The sequence below is a fragment of the Melanotaenia boesemani genome, chromosome 3 (assembly GCF_017639745.1).
Source record: "Melanotaenia boesemani isolate fMelBoe1 chromosome 3, fMelBoe1.pri, whole genome shotgun sequence".
Classification (NCBI taxonomy): Eukaryota; Metazoa; Chordata; class Actinopteri; order Atheriniformes; family Melanotaeniidae; genus Melanotaenia; species Melanotaenia boesemani.
Genome location: NC_055684.1, coordinates 1,265,054 through 1,290,864, shown reverse-complemented (window position 1 = coordinate 1,290,864; position 25,811 = coordinate 1,265,054). Strand labels below are relative to the sequence as shown.

Genomic DNA, 25,811 nt, shown 5'->3' with positions numbered 1-25,811 from the left:
GTGCGCCAGAAAGGGGTGAAAGGCAGCAGTGTTTTTCATCTATGGACCGTCAGAAGTAGAAGCTTGTGGAGAAGGAACGATGAACGTGAACAGGTTTTTTGTCTTGTCCAGAACTTTTCCCGCCAGGAAGCAGCTGATTTCCGGTCTTTTCAGACATTCTGGAAAACAAGTTCATCTGCTTCCGCAGCGGAGGAATGTCAAAACTCATTCCAGAAACCTCGCCTATGCTAAGGATCTGTTCCTCGGTCAGGTGAACAAGGTAACGCACCTGAAGACGGAGAACTTGTCAGAGTTGTGTTTGGTTTAGAGACATCTGATGATATTCGCTGGAGAACTGTGTTTTTTTCGTTGTGTCAGTGACTGTTTGACGCTGTAACTTGGAAGTATACAATCCGCAGCACTGCGCATGTCTGCTGCCGCTTAGCTGGTTTTCCATCTACTGCGGAGAAGGAAGGACTTTGGGTCGTGCCAAGCTTTTAAAAAGTATGAGGGATGTGGTTTTGTGGGTCAATGTGGGGGTATAGACAATCAAAGGCTAACACAGATATTTAGTGTTCGCTGACCTATGCTCGGGTGAAACTTCAGCTGTCCAAGGGTCAGTGAATGCAGCATGTAATGTTCTATGTCCTGCATCATCTCTACCATGTTCTAGATCAGGGATCACCATCTCTGGTCCTCGGGGGCAGTGTCCTGTAGGTATTGAATGTTTCCTGCAGCAACACCAGATTCATTGACTTGTGCAGAACTTGATAAAACGCTGTTGGAGATCCATTTTATTTGAATCAGGTGTTGCAGTAGAGAGGCATCCAATATCCATCCATCAGAGTTTTTCTGGACCCGCCCCTGCATAAGTATAAACCCGGTCTACAACCAGCAGGTACTATGTTAGAAAAGGTCCTGATCTGGTTTGTATCTCAGAGCCTGCTCACAGTTTCTCTCTCCTCATTCATGGTCCCTAAATGATCAGACCTGAGTCTCCAGCATCCACAACGATCCAGATAAGACGTCTCCTCGCTTCCTTCTACTGTTTCACTAGAGATCTGACCCGGATCCATCTGCATGGATGTGCCTGATGACTAGTAGATTCTACAGCTGTTTCACTAGCAAACCTCATTCATACTGACAAGTTGTAGGAAATGAAGGCGAACAACATGCACCAGAAGCAGTTACCAGCAGGTTCATCCTCCAGGGACGTGGACCTGACTGACACCAGACTCATAGATGTTGCTTACAATTTCCAACGTCTTCAAAAACAAAACTTCAGGGTAAATATGTGTCGTGTGAGCCAGAAACTGCTAGTTTCCTCCGTCTCAGCTAAATCTGGAACAACGAGAGATGGTACTAGTGGCAGAAAAGTGGATCAGCTGTTTACTGACGGTTGGGGGAGGAGCCAGCCACGCTGCGACCAGAGATCGACGAGAGCAGCGACGTTTGGGCAGAACGGGGGAAATTTGGGGGGAAAATCCAGTAACAGTGTGTGAGTTAAAACACCCTCACCCCCCACTTTGGTGTAAGAACTAAAGACTAGTAGAAGCATGAGCCTGCAGGACACCCGGGGACACTTTGACTTCAGAGTAATAGTTCAGGGTCACGTTTTCGCCCAACTCAGATCTGAAGCTCCCTAACGAGAAGTCCTGCACATTTTAGCTTCAGTTTGAGCAAAACCACCAGAACCAGTCTGGACCAGTGACAAAGTCTGGACCAGTGACAAAGTCAGGATGGCTTAACGTGACCAGTGACGGCAGAGCCAAGATTCCTCAAAGACTGGAAATTACCCTTAACTGACCCTCCGAGGCCACCGTAATGCAAAATGTACCATCATCATCCAAAGTGGTGAAAAAACAATGTGACATTTTTCTGAATTTAAAATGTGTCTTTTGTGTTGTCCAGTCGGAGGTTTTCCCTTATCCTGAAATCGGAAATGAAGAGCTGGAGGAGATCAAGCAGTTTGTGGCGCCGGTGGAGAAATTCTTCAGTGAAGATGGTGAGAGAGGGTTCTGTTTCTTTTCTGTTTCTTTTCTTTTGACTAGTTAAAAACAGGCAAATCTTCCACTCAGACCATCCAGAAATGATGTTTTTCTGTTTGCTGTTGTTGGTTTTTGTCTTTTGTTTTTCTTTCAGTCACATTTTAGTTGGTGAAAAATAACAAAGGAAAATAATGACGGTGCTGCTTCTACGTTTCTATGGTTTCTATGGTTTCTATGGCTCCTATGGTTTCTATGGCTCCTATGGTTTCTATGGTTTCTATGGCTCCTATGGTTTCTATGGTTTCTATGGCTCCCATGGTTTCTATGGTTTCTATAGCTCCTGTGGTTTCTATGGCTCCTATGGTTTCTGTGGTTTCTATGGCTCCTATGGTTTCTATGGTTTCTATGGCTCCTATGGTTTCTATGGCTCCTATGGCTCCTATGGTTTCTATGGTTTCTATGGCTCCTATGGTTTCTATGGCTCCTATGGTTTCTATGGTTTCTATGGCTGCTATGGTTTCTATGGCTCCTATGGTTCCTATGGTTTCTATGGCTCCTATGGTTTCTATGGTTTCTATGGCTCCTATGGTTTCTATGGTTCCTATGGCTCCTATGGTTGCTATGGCTCCCATGGTTTCTATGGTTTCTATAGCTCCTATGGTTTCTATGGCTCCTATGGTTTCTATGGCTCCTATGGTTCCTATGGTTTCTATGGTTCCTATGGCTCCCATGGTTTCTATGGTTTCTATGGCTCATATGGTTTCTATGGCTCCTATGGTTCCTATGGTTTCTATGGCTCCTATGGTTTCTATGGCGCCTATGGTTTCTATGGCTTCTATGGGTCCTATGGTTCTATGGTTTCTATGGCTCCTATGGGTTCTATGGTTTCTATGGCTCCTATGGTTTCTATGGCTTCTATGGTTTCTATGGTTTCTATGGCTCCTATGGTTTCTATGGCTCCTATGGTTTCTATGGCTCCTATGGTTTTTATGGTTTCTATGGTTTCTATGGCTCCTATGGTTCCTATGGTTTGTATGGCTCCTATGGTTCCTATGGTTTCTATGGTTCCTATGGCTGCTATGGTTTCTATGGCTCCTATGGTTTCTATAGCTCCTATGGTTTCTATGGCTCCTATGGTTTCTATGGCTCCCATGGTTTCAATGGTTTCTATAGCTCCTATGGTTTCTATGGCTCCTATGGTTTCTATGGTTTCTATGGCTCCTATGGTTCCTATGGTTTCTATGGTTCCTATGGCTCCTATGGTTTCTATGGCTCCTATGGTTTCTATAGCTCCTATGGTTTCTATGGTTCCTATGGCTCCTATGGTTTCTATGGCTCCCATGGTTTCTATGGTTTCTATAGCTCCTATGGTTTCTATGGCTGCTATGGTTTCTATGGTTCCTATGGTTTCTATGGCTCCTATGGTTTCTATGGCTCCTATGGTTTCTATGGTTTCTATGGCTCCTATGGTTTCTATGGCTCCTATGGCTCCTATGGTTTCTATGGCTCCTATGGTTTTTATGGGTCCTATGGCTCCTATGGTTTCTGTGGTTCTATGACTCCTATGGGTTCTATGGCTCCTATGGTTCCTATGGTTTCTATGGCTCCTATGGTTCCTATGGTTCCTATGGCTCCTATGGTTTCTATGGCTCCTATGGTTTTTATAGCTCCTATGGTTTCTATGGTTCCTATGGCTCCTATGGTTTCTATGACTCCTATGGTTCCTATGGTTTCTATGGCTCCTATGGCTCCTATGGTTCCTATGGTTTCTATGGTTTCTATGGCTCCTATGGTTTCTATGGCTCCTATGGTTTCTATGGCTCCTGCCTTTAATGGCCGTATTTCAATCAGTCAAGTTTTATTTATACAACTCGAGTCGATCACAGCGCTGGACACTGAATTATAAATATCACAAGTTTGACACGCTGTCACGAATCAAAGGTGGATGTGAAAAACAGGTTCTTTCTTAAACAGGTTGACAGTTTACATGTCAGAAACACACTGAGGAGTCGTAACAGACTAGTTATAATGTGGGGACCCCGTTTCAGCCCCACCACGTTGTATTTAAGCTCCAGGAGAGGAAAGCAGATCTAGTGTTGCAGAGATTTGCATCCCCTGGTTTATTATACCCGTGTTTGTATATATATATATATATATATATATATATATATATATATATATATATATATATATATATATATATATATTTTTTTTTTTTTTTTTTTTTTTATTATATTATATTTTATTTTATTTTATTATATTTTATTATATTATATTTTATTTTATTATATTATATTATATTTTATTTTATTATATTATATTTTATTTTATATTATATTTTATTATATTTTATTATATTATATTATATTATATTATATTATATTTTATTTTATTTTATTTTATTTTATTTTATTTTATTATATTATATTATATTTTGTTTTATTATATTTTATTATATTATATTATATTATATTATATTTTATTTTATTTTATTTTATTTTATTTTATCATGCCATAAACACAGTTCGGTTATACTGACATCAGTAGATTTGCTCATGCATTTACGAAATAGTAAGGTCATTAAAGCAAATAGCGTCGATGCACTGGGCCCTGGTACCAAGGCCTTCGGCTCCGTCTGCATCAAGCCATGACCTACCAAACACGCTTAGCTGTGTGTGTTCACGCGATGGACGTAAAGGTGGACATCCAAGCAGTCCTCGGCATGACGGCGGTAAATCCAGAGCCTGGTCTTTTAGCTTCTACCTCACCACGACAGACCGATGCAGCGCCCGACCCACCGGTCCGCCTCCCTCCATCCTTCCTCCATCCTTCCTCCATCCTCCCTCCATCCTCCCTCCAACCTCCCTCCATCCTTCCGCCATCCTTCCTCCATCCTTCCTCCATCCTTCCGCCATCCTCCCTCCATCCTCCCTCCATCCTTCCTCCAACCTCCCTCCATCCTTCCATCATCCTTCCGCCATCCTCCCTCCATCCTTCCTCCATCCTCCCTCCATCCTCCCTCCATCCTTCCGCCATCCTCCATCCATCCTTCCTCCATCCTTCCCCCATCCTCCCTCCATCCTTCCGCCATCCTTCCTCCATCCTTCCACCATCCTCCCGCCATCCTCCCTCCATCCTTCCTCCATCCTCCCTCCATCCTCCCTCCATTCTCCCTCCATCCTCCCTCCATCCTTCCTCCAACCTTCCTCCAACCTCCCTCCATCCTTCCACCATCCTTCCTCCATCCTTCCGCCATCCTCCCTCCATCCTCCCTCCATCCTCCCTCCATCCTTCCTCCAACCTCCCTCCATCCTTCCGCCATCCTTCCGCCATCCTCCCTCCATCCTCCCTCCATCCTTCCGCCATCCTCCCTCCATCCTTCCTCCATCCTCCCGCCATCCTTCCTCCATCCTTCCACCATCCTTCCTCCATCCTCCCTCCATTCTCCCTCCATCCTTCCGCCATCCTCCCTCCATCCTTCCTCCATCCTCCCTCCATCCTTCCTCCATCCTCCCGCCATCCTTCCTCCATCCTCCCTCCATCCTTCCTCCATCCTCCCTCCATTCTCCCTCCATCCTCCCTCCATCCTTCCTCCATCCTCCCGCCATCCTTCCTCCATCCTCCCTCCATCCTTCCTCCATCCTCCCGCCATCCTTCCTCCATCCTCCCTCCATCCTCCCTCCATCCTCCCTCCATCCTTCCTCCATCCTCCCTCCATTCTCCCTCCATCCTTCCGCCATCCTCCCTCCATCCTTCCTCCATCCTCCCTCCATCCTTCCTCCATCCTCCCGCCATCCTTCCTCCATCCTCCCTCCATCCTTCCTCCATCCTTCCTCCATCCTCCCTCCATTCTCCCTCCATCCTCCCTCCATCCTTCCTCCATCCTCCCTCCCTTTTTTTATTTTCAGTTTCTTTTTAATTAGGGAAGGCTTGACATTTTTTTTACTGTATTTGATTTGATGTTAGCTTAACTCTAAATTCTCCCTGGGAGTGTGTGCGTGCGTGTGCACGTGTGTGTGTGTGCGTGTGTGCGTGTGCACGCGCACGCGTGTCCCTCTGTGTTGGCCCTGTGATGGTTACCTGTCCAGGTGGGCCTCTTAATGCTGGCTTAGGCTCCAGTGACCAGGCGCTAGATAATGAATTAATTTGATTTCATTTTAATTTACTTTTATTTTATTGAAATTAAATTTTTTTTTATCTAAATTTCCATTTTATTTTTTTTACAAATTGACATTTATATTTTTATTGTAATGTAAGTTAATTTAAATCCTTTTTACTTTATTTTAATCTTTTAACTTCTGTTTGACTAGAAGTACTTTTATTTATTATAAAAGGTCTTTCTGTCTTTCTTTCTTGTATTTGCAGTGGACTCAGCAAAGATAGATCAGGAGGCCCAGATCCCTCCGGAGACTCTGGACGGCTTGAAGGAGCTGGGGCTGTTTGGAATCATGATTCCTGAGGAGTACGGTGAGGTGATGCCTGCTGACGACGTCGAAACTAAAAGCAGCTAAACAAGAATAATTCAGACGTCGTCTCCAGTCCCTTCACAAAACTTCAGCTGCCCCTGCAGCTCTACATGATGTGAGATGAGATGCACAGCCTGGCCAGAAAAATAGGTCACTAACCTCTGGTTGGACGTCTTCCTCTCTGACTCCAGCATTGTCTCTAGAAGCTTCTGCAGCAGCTGTTCAGTCCCTTGAGTTCCCTGAGGATGTTTTTCTGAGCACGTTTCTTCCTAGAAGACGATGCTTCCCACCATCCTTCCAGTTTGTAATGATGGTTGAACAGTTCTGAACCCGGTTCTAGTAGCTTCTGATCTTCTGATGTTTCCTCTGCTTGATGATCTGACCCTCCTGGACCAGACTAACATCTTCTCCGCGACCACGGACGAGCTATTCCTCGTGGTTATTTAGGAAGAGAAGCTGCTCCTTGCATCAGTTGGGGTTAAATAACTAGTTGCAGGTGAAACACCATCACCCTGCAGGAATCCTCCAGTCAGAGGCTCCGACCTGTTAGCTGAGTTAAATCCAGGTGGTTTTTATTTTTTGGCCAGGCTGTGCATAAAGACACGTTAAGGTAATTAATGCAAAGTCCGGCTTCTCTTGGTCTCTTATCCCAGGTGGGCTTGGCTTGTCCCACACCATGTACGCCCGTCTGAATGAGATCATTGCCTTGGACGGCTCCATCGCTGTGACTCTGGCTGCACATCAAGCCATCGGACTGAAGGTAAACGGTGGACGTTTTGTCCTGTGAAGACGTGATGAGGTGAAGAGCCAACAGCTGTTTGGGGTTTCAGGGTATTCTGATGGTCGGCAATGAAGCCCAGAAGCAGAAGTACCTTCCCAAACTGGCGTCCGGAGAACACATCGCAGCTTTCTGCCTGACTGAACCTGGAAGGTAAAAGTTCTCATGTCTCAGTTTTAGTGTTTGTCTCGTTTTTTTCATAGTTTTATTAAATGCTGCATCATATAAGAGCAAGTTCCTGCAGTTTGCTTGTATGTATAACTCGTTTTTTAAGAGACGTGGAGTCCTGCATCACTTTCAGCCAGTTAATCTCTTCACTGGGGAGCTGATGTTGGCATCCACATGATGTCCCGCCTCAGCGTCTTCAGGACGTCTTTCCGCCTGGTCCTACGTTAGCCGCAGCATTAGCAGTTTAACTCTAACCAGGTGCCCAAAAGCTTTAAACATGGAGGCTGTGCCACTAATCTGGTCTGGATTCCTCTGTGTAGTCCAGCTCGCGGACCGAAGCTGGACATCTGTTAGTGGAAACTAAGAGTGGATGCAGCTTTTTCTGCTCAGGGTCCTGAACTTTGGACAGAACTTCTCAGCAAACACACTTTTTGTTCCGGCCTTTCCCGGAGTGACGGTGCGACGTGGTTTTCTTTCCTGGTTTCAGCTGATCATCTCAGACTTTGTCTTGTTCTGGCTGTGGTTTATCTCTCAGGGCAGCACTTTGCTCAGCCTTGTGGTTGCTTTTCAAGATGAATAAATACTCACTAACAATAACTAGTTTACAACACACCAAACGTCACCATCCAGCCAATCAGAAATGAGCTCTGTTTTTGTCCTTCAGTTCCAGGATCTGTTCCTACAAGCGCTGGATTGATGTCTCTGACTTTCTAATTGCAGTGGAAGCGATGCAGCTTCAATCCAGACACGTGCGACCCTGTCTGAGGATGGAAAACACTACCTGATTAATGGCTCCAAGGTGAGTGGAACCAGACTCCTCCCACACGTCACCTGAGACGGACCGCAGTGTCCATGTTGCTCCTTCTTTATTTTCCTGGTCAGATCTGGATCTCAAACGGAGGGATGGCGGACGTGATGACGGTGTTTGCCAGGACAGAGGTGGAAGTGGATGGTGTGAAGAAAGACAAGATTTCTGCTTTTATCGTAGAGAGGGCGTTTGGAGGCGTCACCAGCGGCAAACCTGAGGACAAACTGGGCATCAGGGGTTCCAACAGTAAGTCCTCCATTCACACCCGGGAGCAGCTCAGGGAGTTTTTACCTCCGCCGTGTCAATCACACTCCAACCTTTTGTCTTTTTTTTTTAGCTTGTGAGGTGTCCTTTGATAACGTCCCGGTGCCTGTTGAAAACGTAATTGGGGAAATAGGAAGTGGATTCAAGGTAAACCAGGTCCTCATGGTATTTTATAAACCACATGAGATGATGGAACTGAGACATTTCACCATGAGATGGAAAATATGAGCTGATAGTGGATCTGATTCAGCAACACGTCTGGAAAAAGTAGTTCCAGGGTGATGTTCGGCACGGTTTAAAAAGTAGTTCCAGGGTGATGTTCGGCACTGTGTGAAAAGTAGTTCCAGGGTGATGTTCGCCACGGTGTAAAAAGTAGTTCCAGGGTGATGTTCGCCACGATGTAAAAAGTAGTTCCAGGGTGATGTTCGGCACGGTGTAAAAAGTAGTTCCAGGGTGATGTTCGGCACGGTGTAAAAAGTAGTTCCAGGGTGATGTTCGGCACGGTGTAAAAAGTAGTTCCAGGGTGATGTTCGGCACGGTGTAAAAAGTAGTTACAGGGTGACGTTCGGCACGGTTTAAAAAGTAGTTCCAGGGTGTAAAAAGGAGTTACAGGGTGACATTCGGCACGGTGTAAAAAGTAGTTCCAGGGTGATGTTCAGCATGGTGTAAAAAGTAGTTCCAGGGTGATCTTCGGCACAGTGTAAAAAGTAGTTCCAGGGTGATGTTCAGCACGGTGTAAAAAGTAGTTCAGGGTGATGTTCGGCACGGTGTAAAAAGTAGTTCCAGGGTGATGTTCAGCACAGTGTAAAAAGTAGTTCAGGGTGATGTTCGGCACGGTGTAAAAAGTAGTTCCAGGGTGTAAAAAGAAGTTACAGGGTGACGTTTGGCACGGTTTTAAAAGTAGTTCCATTGTGTAAAAAGGGGTTACAGGGTGACATTCGGCACGGTGTAAAAAGTAGTTCCAGGGTCATGTTGGCCACGGTGTAAAAAGTAGATCCCGGGTGACGTTCGCCACGGTGTAAAAAGTAGTTCCAGGGTGACGTTCGGCACCGTATAAAAAGTAGTTCCAGGGTGTAAAAAGGAGTTACAGGGTGACGTTCGGCACGGTGTAAAAAGTAGTTCCAGGGTGTAAAAAGGAGTTACAGGGTGACGTTCGGCACGGTGTAAAAAGTAGTTCCAGGGTGATGTTCGCCACGGTGTAAAAAGTAGTTCCAGGGTGTAAAAAAAGAGTTACAGGGTGACATTCGGCACGGTGTAAAAAGTAGTTCCAGGGTGTAAAAAAGAGTTACAGGGTGACATTCGGCACGGTGTAAAAAGTAGTTCCAGGGTGTAAAAAAGAGTTACAGGGTGACATTCGGCACGGTGTAAAAAGTAGTTCCAGGGTGATGTTCGCCACGGTGTAAAAAGTAGTTCCAGGGTGTAAAAAAGAGTTACAGGGTGACATTCGGCACGGTGTAAAAAGTAGTTGCAGGGTGTAAAAAAGAGTTACAGGGTGACATTCGGCACGGTGTAAAAAGTAGTTCAGGGTGTAAAAAAGAGTTACAGGGTGACATTCGGCACGGTGTAAAAAGTAGTTCAGGGTGTAAAAAAGAGTTACAGGGTGACATTCGGCACGGTGTAAAAAGTAGTTACAGGGTGACATTCGGCACGGTGTAAAAAGTAGTTACAGGGTGACATTCGGCATGGTGTAAAAAGTAGTTACAGGGTGACATTCGGCACGGTGTAAAAAGTAGTTACAGGGTGACATTCGGCACGGTGTAAAAAGTAGTTGCAGGGTGATGTTCGCCACGGTGTCGCATCCCGTCTTCTTTTAACTGTCTGAGACCAGTTGCTTGAGTTTTGGAGAGGAATGTTGTCAGTTCTGCAGTGATGCGGAATCCCAGCTGCTCTACAGTCCTGGACTTCATTTATAAACTTTGCCTACGCACAAAACGGGGTGTGAAAGTGGCAATCGTCACTTTCTGCGTAAATGTTGTGGTTATGAAAACAAACTTGACTGGAGAGTCTGCACACATTTAGTAAAACTCTTGAAACTGGCTGCACAGCTGATGAGATGGTGAATTTAAACTACATTTATCTTGTGCGTTTAACAGTTCATATATCAGACCTGTAGACCCTCACAAGCATAAACACGGAGGCCTGCAGTATTATAGACGCGTTCCTGGATGAAGCCATACAGTCCATAAGAACTCACTCAAGAGTTACAGCTCAGTATGTTCATACGTACATCTTCAATTATATAATGACGGCACTTATTGGTACATTAACTGTAACAAGGTGTGTAGTAATCAGTGTAACCAGATCCGGTGTGGATCTGGAAAAAGTCCTTTCCACACATGCAGGTGTGGGGTTTATCTGCATTCAGCTTTACCTCTGAGAGACTCTGCTCCTCCAAGGTGCTCTTTTTCTACCTGACTACTTAATAATCCACCTACTAGTTGCCACGTGTTGCTCCAGCTGTTTCCTTGTAGCCTTCTTTTTTAGTTTACCTCTCTGTAGCCGTTGTCCCAGCTTCTGCTGCCGTCATGTCTTAATGTAAAAGCTTCATTATGCATACAGACGGAAATGATCTGCAAACATTCATTTACAAGCACAAATCTTTATGACTCAGCTTTGAGCCCTGATTGTGTTTTTATTTTACATATCATCCTGGAAACAAACTACCGTCCACGTGTGGTGTTGGTCATGTTCCTGTGGGGCCAGATCGCCATGAACATACTGAACTCGGGCAGGTTCAGCATGGGCAGCTCCTCTGCAGGGATGATCAAGAAGCTCATAGGTAAAGACTCTGGTTTTTAACTGTGACCAGCTGATGTTGGTGGTTTTACTTCTGTGTTCTCGCTGTCTGACTTCCTGTAGAACTGACCTCTGAGTACGCTGCCACCAGGAAGCAGTTCAACAGAAGCCTGAGTGATTTTGGTTTGATCCAGGTACGGTCCAGTCTGCCCTCTGAGGAAGCAGGGTCTGTTTGTCTGACTTTACAGCCTGTTGATGCTGTTGCTGCAGGAGAAGTTTGCAGTCATGGCTCTTAACGCCTTTGTGATGGAGAGCATGGCGTACCTGACGGCGGGGATGATGGACAGACCAGGAGTTCCAGATTGCTCTCTGGAGGCTGCCATGGTCAAGGTGGGACAGCTCTGTCTTCCCACTCTGTTCATGTGGAAGTGGTGTGGTAGGAAATGCGTGATGTGTGTGGTCTGTGCAGGTTTTCAGTTCAGAGGGAGGATGGATATGTGTCAGCGAGGCTCTGCAGGTCCTTGGAGGTCTGGGTTATACGAAGAACTACCCCTTTGAGCGCTACGTCAGGGACTGTCGCATCCTTCCCATCTTTGAGGTACAATGATACTCACCGCCGGTTATAATAACACAAATATCAGCCAGTCACATAACAGCACTTCCATGCATTTAGTCAGGTAGACTACATCCTGCCTTGGATCAACACTTCAGGCTGCTGCTGGTGTAATGGTGGGGGGAGATTTTCTTGGTCCACTTTGGGCCCCTTAGTACCAACGTGGCCTGGTTTAACCAGCACAGCCTACCTGAGTATTGTTGCTGACCATGTCCATCCCTTTATGACCACAGTGGAGCATCTTCTGATGCTACTTCCAGCAGGATAATGCACCATGTCACAAAGCTCAGATCATCTCCACCTGCTTTCTAGAACATGACGATGAGTTCACTGGACTCCAACGGCCTCCACAGCCACCAGATCTCAGTCCAGTAGAGCAGCTTTGGGATGTGGTGGAACGGGAGATTCTCATCATGGATGCAGCCGACAAACCTGCAGCAACTGTGTGATGCTGTCATGTCAATATGGAGAAAACCTCTGAGGAAGGTTTCCACTACCTGCTTTATCTATTACACCAGGATTAAAAATGTCCAACCATGTTTACTGCCATGTGATTGGCTGATTGGATTTTTGTGTTAACAAACAGTTGTGGTACAGTGGAATGTAGGTCAGGGCTACTCAACTGGTGGCCCCCAGGCCAGAACCGGCCCATCAGTCTACTTGGACCGGCCCACTGTCCATCTGCCCATACATAGATTAATAGTTTATAGCAGTGACTAAACTGTAAGCGCACCAGTTGGTGACTCTATGTACGCTGTCGTTTACTCTGTTGACAGAAGGCCAAAGACTTCGGCTTTTTAGGAAAACATGTTGTATTCAGAGGAAGAAGTTGGCTGATAAACATGCAAGCATCACAGATGCTGGACATCTGCTCAGTGAATAAAGCATACTGAAGGCTATGATGTGCAGACCCACAAAAAATATCCACGAGACTCAGATGCTCACCAGACAAAGACAAACCAGAAAAACACTTAGAGCTACTTACAAAGTTCTTTTGTAATGAAACAAAAACATGGCCTGTGACGGCTTTTGATTTGTCTTAGAACTTGACTGCCAGAGAATATTGATAATTATAGTTTTTAAAACATGAACTGGTGATGTTTACTTTTCTTATTTACCCAAAATGCCAGCAGGTGTTGTTACTGGGATTTAAATCTAAATGTATCAGTGCTTTGTGTTAAGTGCACATTATATGTAAATGTAAGAGTAGAGGGGAATGTGGTACCAACTGGCCTTAATAATAAAATCTACTTTCTTCTTCTGGTCGGCCTTTATGCTGCTAAATCTATTCATACATTCATTTTACCTCCCAGTCTGACAGCTGCTACACACTGGTTTATACTGGGATGAAAAGCTGCTACACACTGGTTTATACTGGGATGAAAAGCTGCTACAGACTGGTTTATACTGGGATTAAAAGCTACTACACACTGGTTTATACTGGGATTAAAAGCTGCTACACACTGGTTTATACTGGGATTAAAAGCTGCTACAGACTGGTTTATACTGGGATTAAAAGCTGCTACAGACTGGTTTATACTGGGATGAAAAGCTGCTACACACTGGTTTATACTGGGATGAAAAGCTGCTACTCACTGGTTTATACTGGGATTAAAAGCTGCTACAGACTGGTTTATACTGGGATTAAAAGCTGCTACAGACTGGTTTATACTGGGATTAAAAGCTGCTACAGACTGGTTTATACTGGGATGAAAAGCTGCTACACACTGGTTTATACTGGGATGAAAAGCTGCTACTCACTGGTTTATACTGGGATTAAAAGCTGTTACACACTGGTTTAAACTGGGATTAAAAGCTGCTACACACTGGTTTATACTGGGATTAAAAGCTGCTACAGACTGGTTTATACTGGGATTAAAAGCTGCTACAGACTGGTTTATACTGGGATTAAAAGCTGCTACAGACTGGTTTATACTGGGATTAAAAGCTGCTACAGACTGGTTTATACTGGGATGAAAAGCTGCTACACACTGGTTTATACTGGGATGAAAAGCTGCTACTCACTGGTTTATACTGGGATTAAAAGCTGCTACACACTGGTTTATACTGGGATGAAAAGCTGCTACTCACTGGTTTATACTGGGATTAAAAGCTGCTACACACTGGTTTATACTGGGATTAAAAGCTGCTACAGACTGGTTTATACTGGGATTAAAAGCTGCTACAGACTGGTTTATACTGGGATTAAAAGCTGCTACAGACTGGTTTATACTGGGATTAAAAGCTGCTACAGACTGGTTTATACTGGGATTAAAAGCTGCTACACACTGGTTTATACTGGGATTAAAAGCTGTTACAGACTGGTTTATACTGGGATTAAAAGCTGCTACAGACTGGTTTATACTGGGATTAAAAGCTGTTACAGACTGGTTTATACTGGGATTAAAAGCTGCTACAGACTGGTTTATACTGGGATTAAAAGTTGTTACAGACTGGTTTATACTGGGATTAAAAGCTGCTACAGACTGGTTTATACTGGGAATAAAAGCTGTTACAGACTGGTTTATACTGGGATTAAAAGCTGCTACAGACTGGTTTATACTGGGATTAAAAGCTGCTACAGACTGGTTTATACTGGGAATAAAAGCTGTTACAGACTGGTTTATACCGGGATTAAAAGCTGTTACAGACTGGTTTATACTGGGATTAAAAGCTGTTACAGACTGGTTTATACTGGGAATAAAAGCTGTTACAGACTGGTTTATACTGGGATTAAAAGCTGTTACAGACTGGTTTATACTGGGATTAAAAGCTGCTACAGACTGGTTTATACTGGGAATAAAAGCTGCTACAGACTGGTTTATACTGGGATTAAAAGCTGTTACAGACTGGTTTATACTGGGATTAAAAGCTCCTACAGACTGGTTTATACTGGGATTAAAAGCTGTTACAGACTGGTTTATACTGGGATTAAAAGCTGCTACACACTGGTTTATACTGGGATTAAAAGCTGCTACAGACTGGTTTATACTGGGAATAAAAGCTGTTACAGACTGGTTTATACTGGGATTAAAAGCTGCTACACACTGGTTTATACTGGGATTAAAAGCTGTTACAGACTGGTTTATACTGGGATTAAAAGCTGCTACAGACTGGTTTATACTGGGAATAAAAGCTGCTACAGACTGGTTTATACTGGGATTAAAAGCTGTTACAGACTGGTTTATACTGGGATTAAAAGCTCCTACAGACTGGTTTATACTGGGATTAAAAGCTGTTACAGACTGGTTTATACTGGGATTAAAAGCTGCTACACACTGGTTTATACTGGGATTAAAAACTGCTACAGACTGGTTTATACTGGGAATAAAAGCTGTTACAGACTGGTTTATACTGGGATTAAAAGCTGCTACACACTGGTTTATACTGGGATTAAAAGCTGTTACAGACTGGTTTATACTGGGATTAAAAGCTGCTACAGACTGGTTTATACTGGTGCAACAATAGTGAAACTGGTTTGGAGTTGTGTTCTTTGTGTCCAGCAGGGGGCACCACAGACATGAGGTTGAAGTGAAGGTTTTGTCACTTCCACACGGGACATTGAATTGTTTGACTTATTTATAGAAAACTCTAAGAAATGTTTCCCTGTTCGTCCCAAGGTTTCAACCACCTCGTATGTTTAGTTTAATCAGCGTGGAACTATCTGGCTTTTTTTTCGCTCTTTGTTTTGTGCAGGGTACCAATGAGATCCTGAGGATGTACGTGGCCCTCACAGGGATGCAGTACGCTGGCAAAGTCCTGACGGGGAGAATAAAGTATGTTTACATGGTATTATGTGGACAAAGAAAAGATGGCTATAAAAACGTGTCTCTTTAACACTGTTACATAGAGATAAGACAGATTTAGACTTTACATCAAAACAATGTTTTTTGCTCATATTGATTAGTTCAGGACAGAATATCCTGTAAATGTTTGACATGTTTTTTTTTTCTAACTGTCCCTTACAATGTGGTCTAACTGGTCTAACATGTCACATTTCCTTTATTCTGCCTGCAGGGAGATGAAGAAAGGGAATGTCGCCATGGCGATGGGGATGGTTGGTAAGAAGCTGAGGACGTCACTGGGCGCTTCAGTGGACCTCGGCCTAACGGGGAAGGATGGCGTGGTGCATCCCAGCTTGGAGGTTAGAAATGTCCTTTTTCCACCTTTATTTTTTTCCAGAGGCTGAGCTGTTCTCTGTCTGTCTGCAGGAAAGTACGAAGAAGTTTGAGCAGAACGTCCACCTGTTTGGTTCGACCGTGGAGAGCTTGCTGTACAGATACGGAAAGGTAATGCTGTTTCCATGGTGATGGCGGTGGTGTACGCTGTTCATAATCACAGCTTTCCGAAGGTAAAATAGAAATAATTTAGAGATGACTTAGTTTCCCTGATTAACACTTGATCATTTGGCAAAAATGTTGAAAGTTGTTCAGCCTCAATGCCGCTGGTACCAGGTTACCATCCGGTTCCACAGGGTCCAGCATCAGGTCTGATGTTTGGGATCCAAAGTCCAGAATCTCAGCTAGGGGCTCATTAAAACCATCTCCATCTCCACCAAACACAGTGAAGAACAATTAAAGAGCAGGTAAAGATAAGTTATGGCTCCACCTGTTCCCCCACGGCTGGTAGACGGACCAACGATTTCTCTACAAAAAGCAGAAAACTGGAAGTTTCATCATCTCCAGCCAAGATTCACTGAACCAGAAGCAGCAGAAGCTAAATTCTGCTTCATCACCATGAATTCTGTCTTAACTTTGCTGTCTGGCCTCCACAACTTCGATCCACCAGGATTAAACCACCTTTACTGGAAAACTCCATTTCCCAGAGTCCTCTGAGAGCAGTTTCCTCCTAAATCTCTATTTCCTGCCCGGTTACATGGATCTGATTGGAGGAAGACAGGTGTCAGTCATTCTGTGTCCCAGATGTTTCCCTCCCTGTCACTGATGATTGGTGAGACGGACGTAACCATGGTGACATCAGTGTCGTTCTGCTGGATCGCAGGATTAAAATGAGGATCAATCATGGAAAGCAGCTGATGGGAGGCGGAGTTAGGAGGAGAGTTACCCTCCTAGTTGAGATTTACAGGAAGTATTTACTGTGTTTCCATGTTTCTGCAGGATCCTCCTGTTTGCAGAGTTTTCCTCCACTTTTTATCTCCTTCTGGATAAAATAAGGTCCCAAAAGAAATGCTCCACCGGCAGCAGATTTTAAAGCAGTTATTTACTATAATATGCAAGAAAATGCTTCATATTTTCCTCTGTTCCATCCTCAGTTACTTTAACACAGCAGCATCTGTGGGGATGCTTCCACCTCTGATGAAGCTTTAGTTTCATACCAACATGGTTTACACACAGTTTGGAATTACTGAGAAGTAATCTCTTCTGTTTGGGGTTGTTATTTTTCAGGAGAAACCCCAACAGACCCTTGAAGATAAGTTAAACATTTTATAATACCTCTGGCTAACATTACCTGTAAGTTACTGTTTGGTTTTTCCTTCAGATCTCAAAAGATGGACTTACTGTAGACATCTGCAACTCTACTAGGCGAGTGAAAGAAATCAAAGCCAAAACTGAAAGGCTCTTTAGATAAAAACTTGTCCTATATGACCAGAACAACTGATCCTGTCGTCCCGTGATGATTCCTGAGGAGGCAGAAGAACAACGCTGGTTGTGTGAAAAGTGACGTTTTAATATAAAAGCAGAGTTTATGAGGCAGAAATCTGTTTCAGTCTCTGTGAACGCAGTTGAATTGTTTATTTCCTTCTTTTTAGTTTTTAGTGTAAAGGTTAAATTATTGATCCAGCTAATGAAGATCAGAATGAATCAGACTGAACTGATGTCCCCTCCCCGGTGATTTCAGACCATAGTGGAGGAGCAGCTTATTCTGAAGAAAGTCGCAGATGTGCTGATCAACCTGTATGCCATGACGGCCGTCCTGTCCAGAGCCAGCCGCTCCATCAGCATCGGCCTCCGGAACCACGACCACGAGGTGTGTGTCTACATTTATCCTCTTTTTGATTCACACCTCACTTCAAGGCTGACAGTAAACCTCCCAGACAAGAAAAGAGCCTTAAAAATATTAATCTGTTCAGTCTCCCCACATTATCGGCTAATGCTAAGACCGCGGGCCCCCATGTTAGCAGCTAATGCTAAGACCGCGGGCCCCCATGTTAGCAGCTAATGCTAAGACCGCTGGCTCCCACGTTAGCAGCTAATGCTAAGACCGCTGGCTCCCATGTTAGCAGCTAATGCTAAGACCGCTGGCTCCCACGTTAGCAGCTAATGCTAAGACCGCTGGCTCCCAAGTTAGCAGCTAATGCTAAGACCGCTGGCTCCCATGTTAGCAGCTAATGCTAAGACCGCTGGCTCCCACGTTAGCAGCTAATGCTAAGACCGCTGGCTCCCATGTTAGCAGCTAATGCTAAGACCGCGGGCCCCCACGTTAGCAGCTAATGCTAAGACCGCTGGCACCTACGTTAGCAGCTAATGCTAAGACCGCTCTCTCCCATGTTAGCAGCTAATGCTAAGACCGCTGGCTCCCATGTTAGCAGCTAATGCTAAGACTGCGGGCCCCCATGTTAGCAGCTAATGCTAAGACCGCTGGCTCCCACGTTAGCAGCTAATGCTAAGACCGCTGGCTCCCATGTTAGCAGCTAATGCTAAGACAGCTGGCTCCCATGTTAGCAGCTAATGCTAAGACCGCAGGCTCCCACATTAGCAGCTAATGCTAAGACCGCTGGCTCCCACGTTAGCAGCTAATGCTAAGTCTGCTGGCTCCCATGTTAGCAGCTAATGCTTAGACCGCTGGCTCCCACGTTAGCAGCTAATGCTAAGTCTGCTGGCTCCCACGTTAGCAGCTAATGCTAAGACTGCTGGCTCCCATGTTAGCAGCTAATGCTAAGACCGCTGGCTCCCACGTTAGCAGCTAATGCTAAGACCGCTGGCTCCCACGTTAGCAGCTAATGCTAAGACCGCTGGCTCCCACGTTAGCAGCTAATGCTAAGACCGCTGGCTCCCACGTTAGCAGCTAATGCTAAGACCGCTGGCTCCCACGTTAGCAGCTAATGCTAAGACCGCGGGCTCCCACGTTAGCAGCTAATGCTAAGACCGCGGGCTCCCACGTTAGCAGCTAATGCTAAGACCGCTGGCTCCTACGTTAGCAACGAATGCTAAGACCGCTCGCTCCCATGTTAGCAGCTAATGCTTAGACCGCGGGCCCCCACGTTAGCAGCTAATGCTAAGACCGCTGGCTCCTACGTTAGCAGCGAATGCTAAGACCGCTCGCTCCCATGTTAGCAGCTAATGCTAAGACCGCTGGCTCCCATGTTAGCAGCTAATGCTAAGACCGCTGGCCCCCATGTTAGCAGCTAATGCTAAGACCGCTGGCTCCCACGTTAGCAGCTAATGCTAAGACCGCTGGCTCCCATGTTAGCAGCTAATGCTAAGACCGCTGGCTCCCATGTTAGCAGCTAATGCTAAGACCGCGGGCTTCCACATTAGCAGCTAATGCTAAGACCGCTGGCTCCCACATTAGCAGCTAATGCTAAGTCTGTTGGCTCCCATGTTAGCAGCTAATGCTAAGACCGCTCGCTCCCATGTTAGCAGCGAATGCTAAGACCGCTGGCTCCCATGTTAGCTAATGCTAAGACCGCTGGCTCCCATGTTAGCAACTAATGCTAAGACCGCTGGCTCCCATGTTAGCAGCTAATGCTAAGACCGCTGGCTCCCATGTTAGCAGCTAATGCTAAGACCGCTGGCTCCCATGTTAGCAGCTAATGCTAAGACCGCAGGCTCCCACATTAGCAGCTAATGCTTAAACCGCTGGCTCCCACATTAGCAGCTAATGCTAAGTCTGCTGGCTCCCATGTTAGCAGCGAATGCTAAGACCGCTGGCTCCCATGTTAGCTAATGCTAAGACCGCTGGCTCCCATGTTAGCAACTAATGCTAAACAGGCTCATTGACATGCACCATTATGACATCTTAACAGCATGATCATTTTATTTATGCTTAGCCATTTGTCTAAAACAAAAATAAAAAAAGAAAACTTGGCTTTAGTCTGTACAGGTTCCTTCTGACTTGATGACCTGGAATCACATTGAGGTTTTATGACTTTCAAAGTGTTTGACTCTTCATCCAGACCGAAAGCAGGACATGGAGCATTTATATCATGTTTTACTCCAACCTAGCATGTGCACTGAACGTTACATGTGTCTCATTTTTTTATTTTCTGTAAAAGCAGAGCTGTGCTGTCTTCCTGGGAGTCTTTAGATTTAGTGTGAAGAGGGGAGGAGGTAAACAAACTCTAACACAGTCCCGCGAGTCATTGGGAAGGTGTCGCACGAGGCTGCAAATGCTTCAAACCATCGTCTGGTTGAGACCAGCAGCTTCCCAAACATCCCTCACTAACTCTTCATTTTCTCATGTTCAAACTGTTGCTGCGTTTCAAAGCTTCAGTCTTACACAAATAACAGAAGGAGAAAAAAAGACAGAAAATGATGAGTTGTGTCCCATGTTTTAATATTTACCAGGCGAGTTTAGTTTTGGAGGGTTTTGGTGAATCTCCCTCCATGTTGTTGATTGTTGTGCAGGTGCTGCTTGCCAACACGTTCTGCAACGACGCCTTCTTCAAGAACAACTACCTGATGGTTCAACTGCAGAAACGTAAGTCAAACACAAAGCAGTGATTGAGAAGAGCTTTTCTCTCTTTTCCTTTTACAACATCTTAGTACCAAAGACTTGCATGTGTAGTGGAATTTCGCCATCCCAGCCCCCACACTTCTCCTCATTCTCACAGCGTGCAGCTTGTCCTGATCCCTTTAATGATCCAGCTCTAGTCTTAGGTGAACCAGCAGCACCGTGAGAACAAACCAAAGTGCTTGTTAGTCATTTTCATCTGGATCTGTTCCAGATTCTCCTGAGAACAACGATGCCAACATGAAGAAGATCGCCAAGGCGGTGCTGGACAACAGAGCCTACATCTGCTCTCACCCTCTGGAGAGAACATATTGATCCCAGAACGTCTGTGACTTTAATCAGTGACAACCGTCTTTCCTCTTGTATCCGTGCTGTTTGGCTTTATTTATAAATGAAGGTGATTCGTACTGAGACCTGTAAGAGTAGCTGTATCATATTAACATGGCTAATGAAACTAGAAGTTCTCTTTAACTTTGTGCCGTGATAAACTGGTACAGATCATGGTTTTAATAATAAATATTCTCAAAATGCTGATGTGTGTCTGTGTGGATACATGCTTGGTAGGTCCTCTCCTCGTCATGAGGAGGAAACGTGGTCCGCTTGTCCAGGAATGAGCTCTGCTGAAAGTAACTGGACACATCAGCCCTGAAACCTTCTCTTCTGTCTGAGATTTAAACTCACATGTGGGGGTGTGTGCTGGATGGAGGAGAGTCTGGGAATGGCGATGTTCTTGCTGTCGGGGACCCGGAGCGTTTTCCCCCGTGGTCCTGTTACCCAGGTTCATCACCGATAGCTGAGGGGGGGGCTGCCAATACAAAACACAGCAGCTGCTGCAGCCGGACAGGAAAAGCCCAAACATCGCATCGCTGCTATCACACCACTTTCAGGAGAGAGCGTACCTTCTGCATCAGGCCTGGTTTCCGTAGAGAATACCTCTCAGTTCTGCATGAGTTTCCTCTCATATGAGACTGGGATGTGTCCGGTTTCTGCCGGGCTGCTGTTCCAGCTGTCAGGAAGCAGGTTTCCCTGCCAGTGGTGGAACTGGGCTCTGGCTGCTTGGAGCTGGTCCTGCTACAGAGCATCACACCCTCTTCATTTATCCTGCTACAGACGGTAGGTTTTAGCTTACATGTGGGTGAGACAAACAGAAAAGCAGTAATAGATGGGTTAAGAAACGGCTAACATCCATTAAAACCCTCTTACCAAAGTGATTCTCCAGTGCTGTGTGGGAGCCTGAACTGGCTGAAGTTCCACCAGCTGGAGCTTTAATCACAACAAATCAATATAGAAGTCATCAGAACTGAGAGGAAACCTCCAGCCCACTCGGTTATTAAAAAATGTCTTCTGCTGATGGAAAACACTCATCTCGATCCACTGCAACTTTCACTCACGGTCCAGGTTATCACCTGTTCAACTTCCTGTTTACACTAATATCCAACCGGCCAATCACACAGCAGCATGTAGCCATGTAGAAAGAGGATTTAAGAGACTTTGAACGTGGCATCGTTGTTGGTCTGAGTGTTTACTGGGATTTCCACCCACAACCATCTCCAGGGTTTCCAGAGATGGTCTGAAGAAGAGAAAACATCCAGAGCAGCAGTTGTCTGGACCAGGATGCAGCAGAAGACACACCGGGTGCCTCCTGCCAGCTAAGAACAGGAAACTGAGGCTACAATTCACACACACTCACCAACACTGGACAATAGAAGATGGAGAAACGTTGCTGGTCTGATGAGTCTCCATTTCAGCTCCACATTCAGATGCTCGGCTCAGAATCTGCTGGAAACATCATGAAAACATGGATCCATCCTGCCTTGGATCAACGCTTCAGGCTGCTGCTGGTGTAATGGTGGGGGGAGATTTTCTTGGCCCACTTTGGGCCCCTAGTACCAACGTGGCCTGGTTTAACCAGCACAGCCTACCTGAGTATTGTTGCTGACCATGTCCATCCCTTTATGACCACAGTGGAGCATCTTCTGATGCTACTTCCAGCAGGATAATGCACCATGTCACAAAGCTCAGATCATCTCCACCTGCTTTCTAGAACATGACCATGAGTTCACTGGACTCCAACGGCCTCCACAGCCACCAGATCTCAGTCCAGTAGAGCAGCTTTGGGATGTGGTGGAACGGGAGATTCTCATCATGGATGCAGCCGACAAACTTGCAGCAACTGTGTGATGCTGTCATGTTAATATGGAGAAAACCTCTGAGGAAGGTTTCACCACCTGCTTCATCTATCACACCAGGATTAAAAAGGTCCGACCCGGGTACTACAAGGTGGACCGATGAAGAGGACGACCCGGTACTAGAAGGAGGACCTGATGAAGAGGACGACCCGGTACTAGAAGGCGGACCTGATGAAGAGGACGACCCGGTACTACAAGGCGGACCTGATGAAGAGGACGACCCTGTTCTATAAGGCAGTCCTGATGAAGAGGACGACCCGGTACTAGAAGGAGGACCTGATGAAGAGGACGACCCGGTACTAGAAGGAGGACCTGATGAAGAGGACGACCCGGTACTAGAAGGACGACCTGATGAAGAGGACGACCCGGTACTAGAAGGTGATGAAGAGGACGACCCGGTACTAGAAGGTGGACCTGATGAAGAGAACGACCCGGTACTAGAAGGACGACCTGATGAAGAGGACGACCCGGTACTAGAAGGTGATGAAGAGGACGACCCGGTACTAGAAGGTGGACCTGATTAAGAGGACGACCCGGTACTAGAAGGAGGACCTGATGAAGAGGACGACCCGGTCAGACAAGCTTGACGTGATGAAGAGGACGACCCGATACTAGAAGGTGGACCTGATGAAGAGGACGACCCGGTACTAGAAGGAGGACCTGATGAAGAGGACGACCCGGTTATACAAGGCGGACCTGATGAAGAGGACGACCCGGTACTAGAAGGATGACCTGATGAAGAGGACGACCCGGTACTAGAAGGTGGACCTGATGAAGAGAACGACCCGGTACTAGAAGGACGACCTGATGAAGAGGACGACCCGGTACTAGAAGGATGACCTGATGAAGAGGACGACCCGGTACTAGAAGGTGGACCTGATCAAAAGAACGACCCGGTACTAGAAGGACGACCTGATGAAGAGGACGACCCGGTACTAGAAGGTGGACCTGATGAAGAGGACGACCCGGTACTAGAAGGTGGATCTGATGAAGAGGACGACCCGGTACTAGAAGGTGGACCTGATGAAGAGGAAGACACGGTACTAGAAGGTGGACCTGATGAAGAGGACGGCCCGGTTCTAGAAGGTGGAACTGATGAAGAGGACGACCCGGTACTAGAAGGTGGACCTGATGAAGAGGACGACCCGGTACTAGAAGGTGATGAAGAGGACGACCCGGTACTAGAAGGTGGACCTGATGAAGAGAACGACCCTGTACTAGAAGGACGACCTGATGAAGAGGACGACCCGGTACTAGAAGGTGGACCTGATGAAGAGGACGACACGGTACTAGAAGGTGGACCTGATGAAGAGGACGACCCGGTACTAGAAGGTAGTCCTGATGAAGAGGACGACCCGGTTCTAGAAGGTGGACCTGATGAAGAGGACGACCCGGTACTAGAAGGCGATCCTGATGAAGAGGACGACCCGGTACTAGAAGGCGGACCTGATGGAGAGGACGACCCGGTACTAGAAGGCGGACCTGATGAAGAGGACGACCCTGTTCTAGAAGGTGGTCCTGATGGAGAGGACGACCCGGTACTAGAAGGTGGACCTGATGAAGAGGACGACCGGTACTAGAAGGTGGACCTGATGAAGAGGATGACCCGGTACTAGAAGGTGGATCTGATGAAGAGGACGACCCGGTTCTAGAAGGTGGACCTGATGAAGAGGACGACCCGGTACTAGAAGGTGGACCTGATGAAGAGGATGACCCGGTACTAGAAGGTGGATCTGATGAAGAGGACGACCCGGTTCTAGAAGGTGGACCTGATGGAGAGGACGACCCGGTACTAGAAGGTGGACCTGATGAAGAGGACGACCGGTTCTAGAAGGTGGACCTGATGAAGAGGACGGACCCGGTACTAGAAGGTGGACCTGATGAAGAGGACGACCCGGGTACTAGAAGGCGGTCCTGATGAAGAGGACGACCCGGTTCTAGAAGGTGGACCTGATGAAGAGGACGACCCGGTACTAGAAGGTGGACCTGATGAAGAGGACGACCCGGTACTAGAAGGCGGGTCCTGATGAAGAGGACGACCCGGTTCTAGAAGGTGGACCTGATGAAGAGGACGACCCGGTACTAGAAGGCGATCCTGATGAAGAGGACGACCCGGGTACTAGAAGGCGGACCTGATGGAGAGGACGACCCAGGTACTAGAAGGCGGACCTGATGAAGAGGACGACCCTGTTCTAGAAGGTGGTCCTGATGGAGAGGACGACCCGGTACTAGAGGTGGACCTGATGGAGAGGACGACCCGGTACTAGAAGGTGGACCTGATGAAGAGGACGACCCGGTACTAGAAGGTGGACCTGATGGAGAGGACGACCCGGTACTAGAAGGTGGACCTGATGAAGAGGATGACCCGGTACTAGAAGGTGGACCTGATGAAGAGGATGACCCGGTACTAGAAGGTGGATCTGATGAAGAGGACGACCCGGTTCTAGAAGGTGGACCTGATGAAGAGGATGACCCGGTACTAGAAGGTGGACCTGATGAAAGAGGACGACCCGGTTCTAGAAGGTGGACCTGATGAAGAGGACGACCCGGTTCTAGAAGGTGGACCTGATGGAGAGGACGACCCCGGGTACTAGAAGGTGGACCTGATGAAGAGGATGACCCGGTACTAGAAGGTGGACCTGATGAAGAGGACGACCCGGTACTAGAAGGTGGACCTGATGAAGAGGACGACCCGGGTACTAGAAGGACGACCTGATGAAGAGGACGACCCGGGTACTAGAAGGTGATGAAGAGGACGACCCGGTACTAGAAGGTGGACCTGATGAAGAGGACGACCCGGTACTAGAAGGTGGTCCTGATGAAGAGGACGACCCGGTACTAGAAGGTGGACCTGATGAAGAGGACGACTCGGTTCTAGAAGGTAGTGCTGATGAAGAGGACGACCCGGTACTAGAAGGTGGACCTGATAAAGAGGACGTGGGGGTATTTTTCAAAGTTTATATCTTAATATATTTTTAAGAATGTAGCTGTATTACATAGTTATTATATATCTCTTTTAGTACTTTGTTGGGTAGGTGAACTACCTTCCTTCGTATGGGAAAGCTGCTCAGTATAAGATTGTGGGAAAGTAAATTCTTTAAGGTCATACCAGCCAAGTCGATGCTGAT

The 25,811-nt window shown here is 46.3% G+C and overlaps 1 protein-coding gene across 2 annotated transcripts; it reads left to right on the top strand.

Moving 5' to 3' along the window:
* On the top strand, positions 1-21,026 carry acad9 (acyl-CoA dehydrogenase family, member 9). 2 transcript variants are annotated; one of them, XM_041981751.1, is made up of 18 exons: positions 1-259; positions 1,891-1,984; positions 6,333-6,434; positions 7,087-7,193; positions 7,264-7,364; positions 8,100-8,178; positions 8,262-8,433; positions 8,525-8,598; positions 11,155-11,230; positions 11,311-11,381; positions 11,458-11,577; positions 11,657-11,785; positions 15,497-15,576; positions 15,818-15,944; positions 16,012-16,089; positions 17,660-17,788; positions 20,389-20,461; positions 20,709-21,026. In XM_041981751.1, exons 1-18 carry the CDS (start codon positions 80-82, stop codon positions 20,807-20,809), a joined length of 1,893 nt encoding a protein of 630 aa, XP_041837685.1. In that variant the 5' UTR covers positions 1-79; the 3' UTR covers positions 20,810-21,026. The 2 variants fall into 2 exon arrangements, with proteins under 2 accessions (XP_041837685.1, XP_041837686.1); XM_041981752.1 differs by lacking the exon at positions 1-259 and adding an exon at positions 1,782-1,800.
* Positions 21,027-25,811: the final 4,785 nt, after the last annotated feature.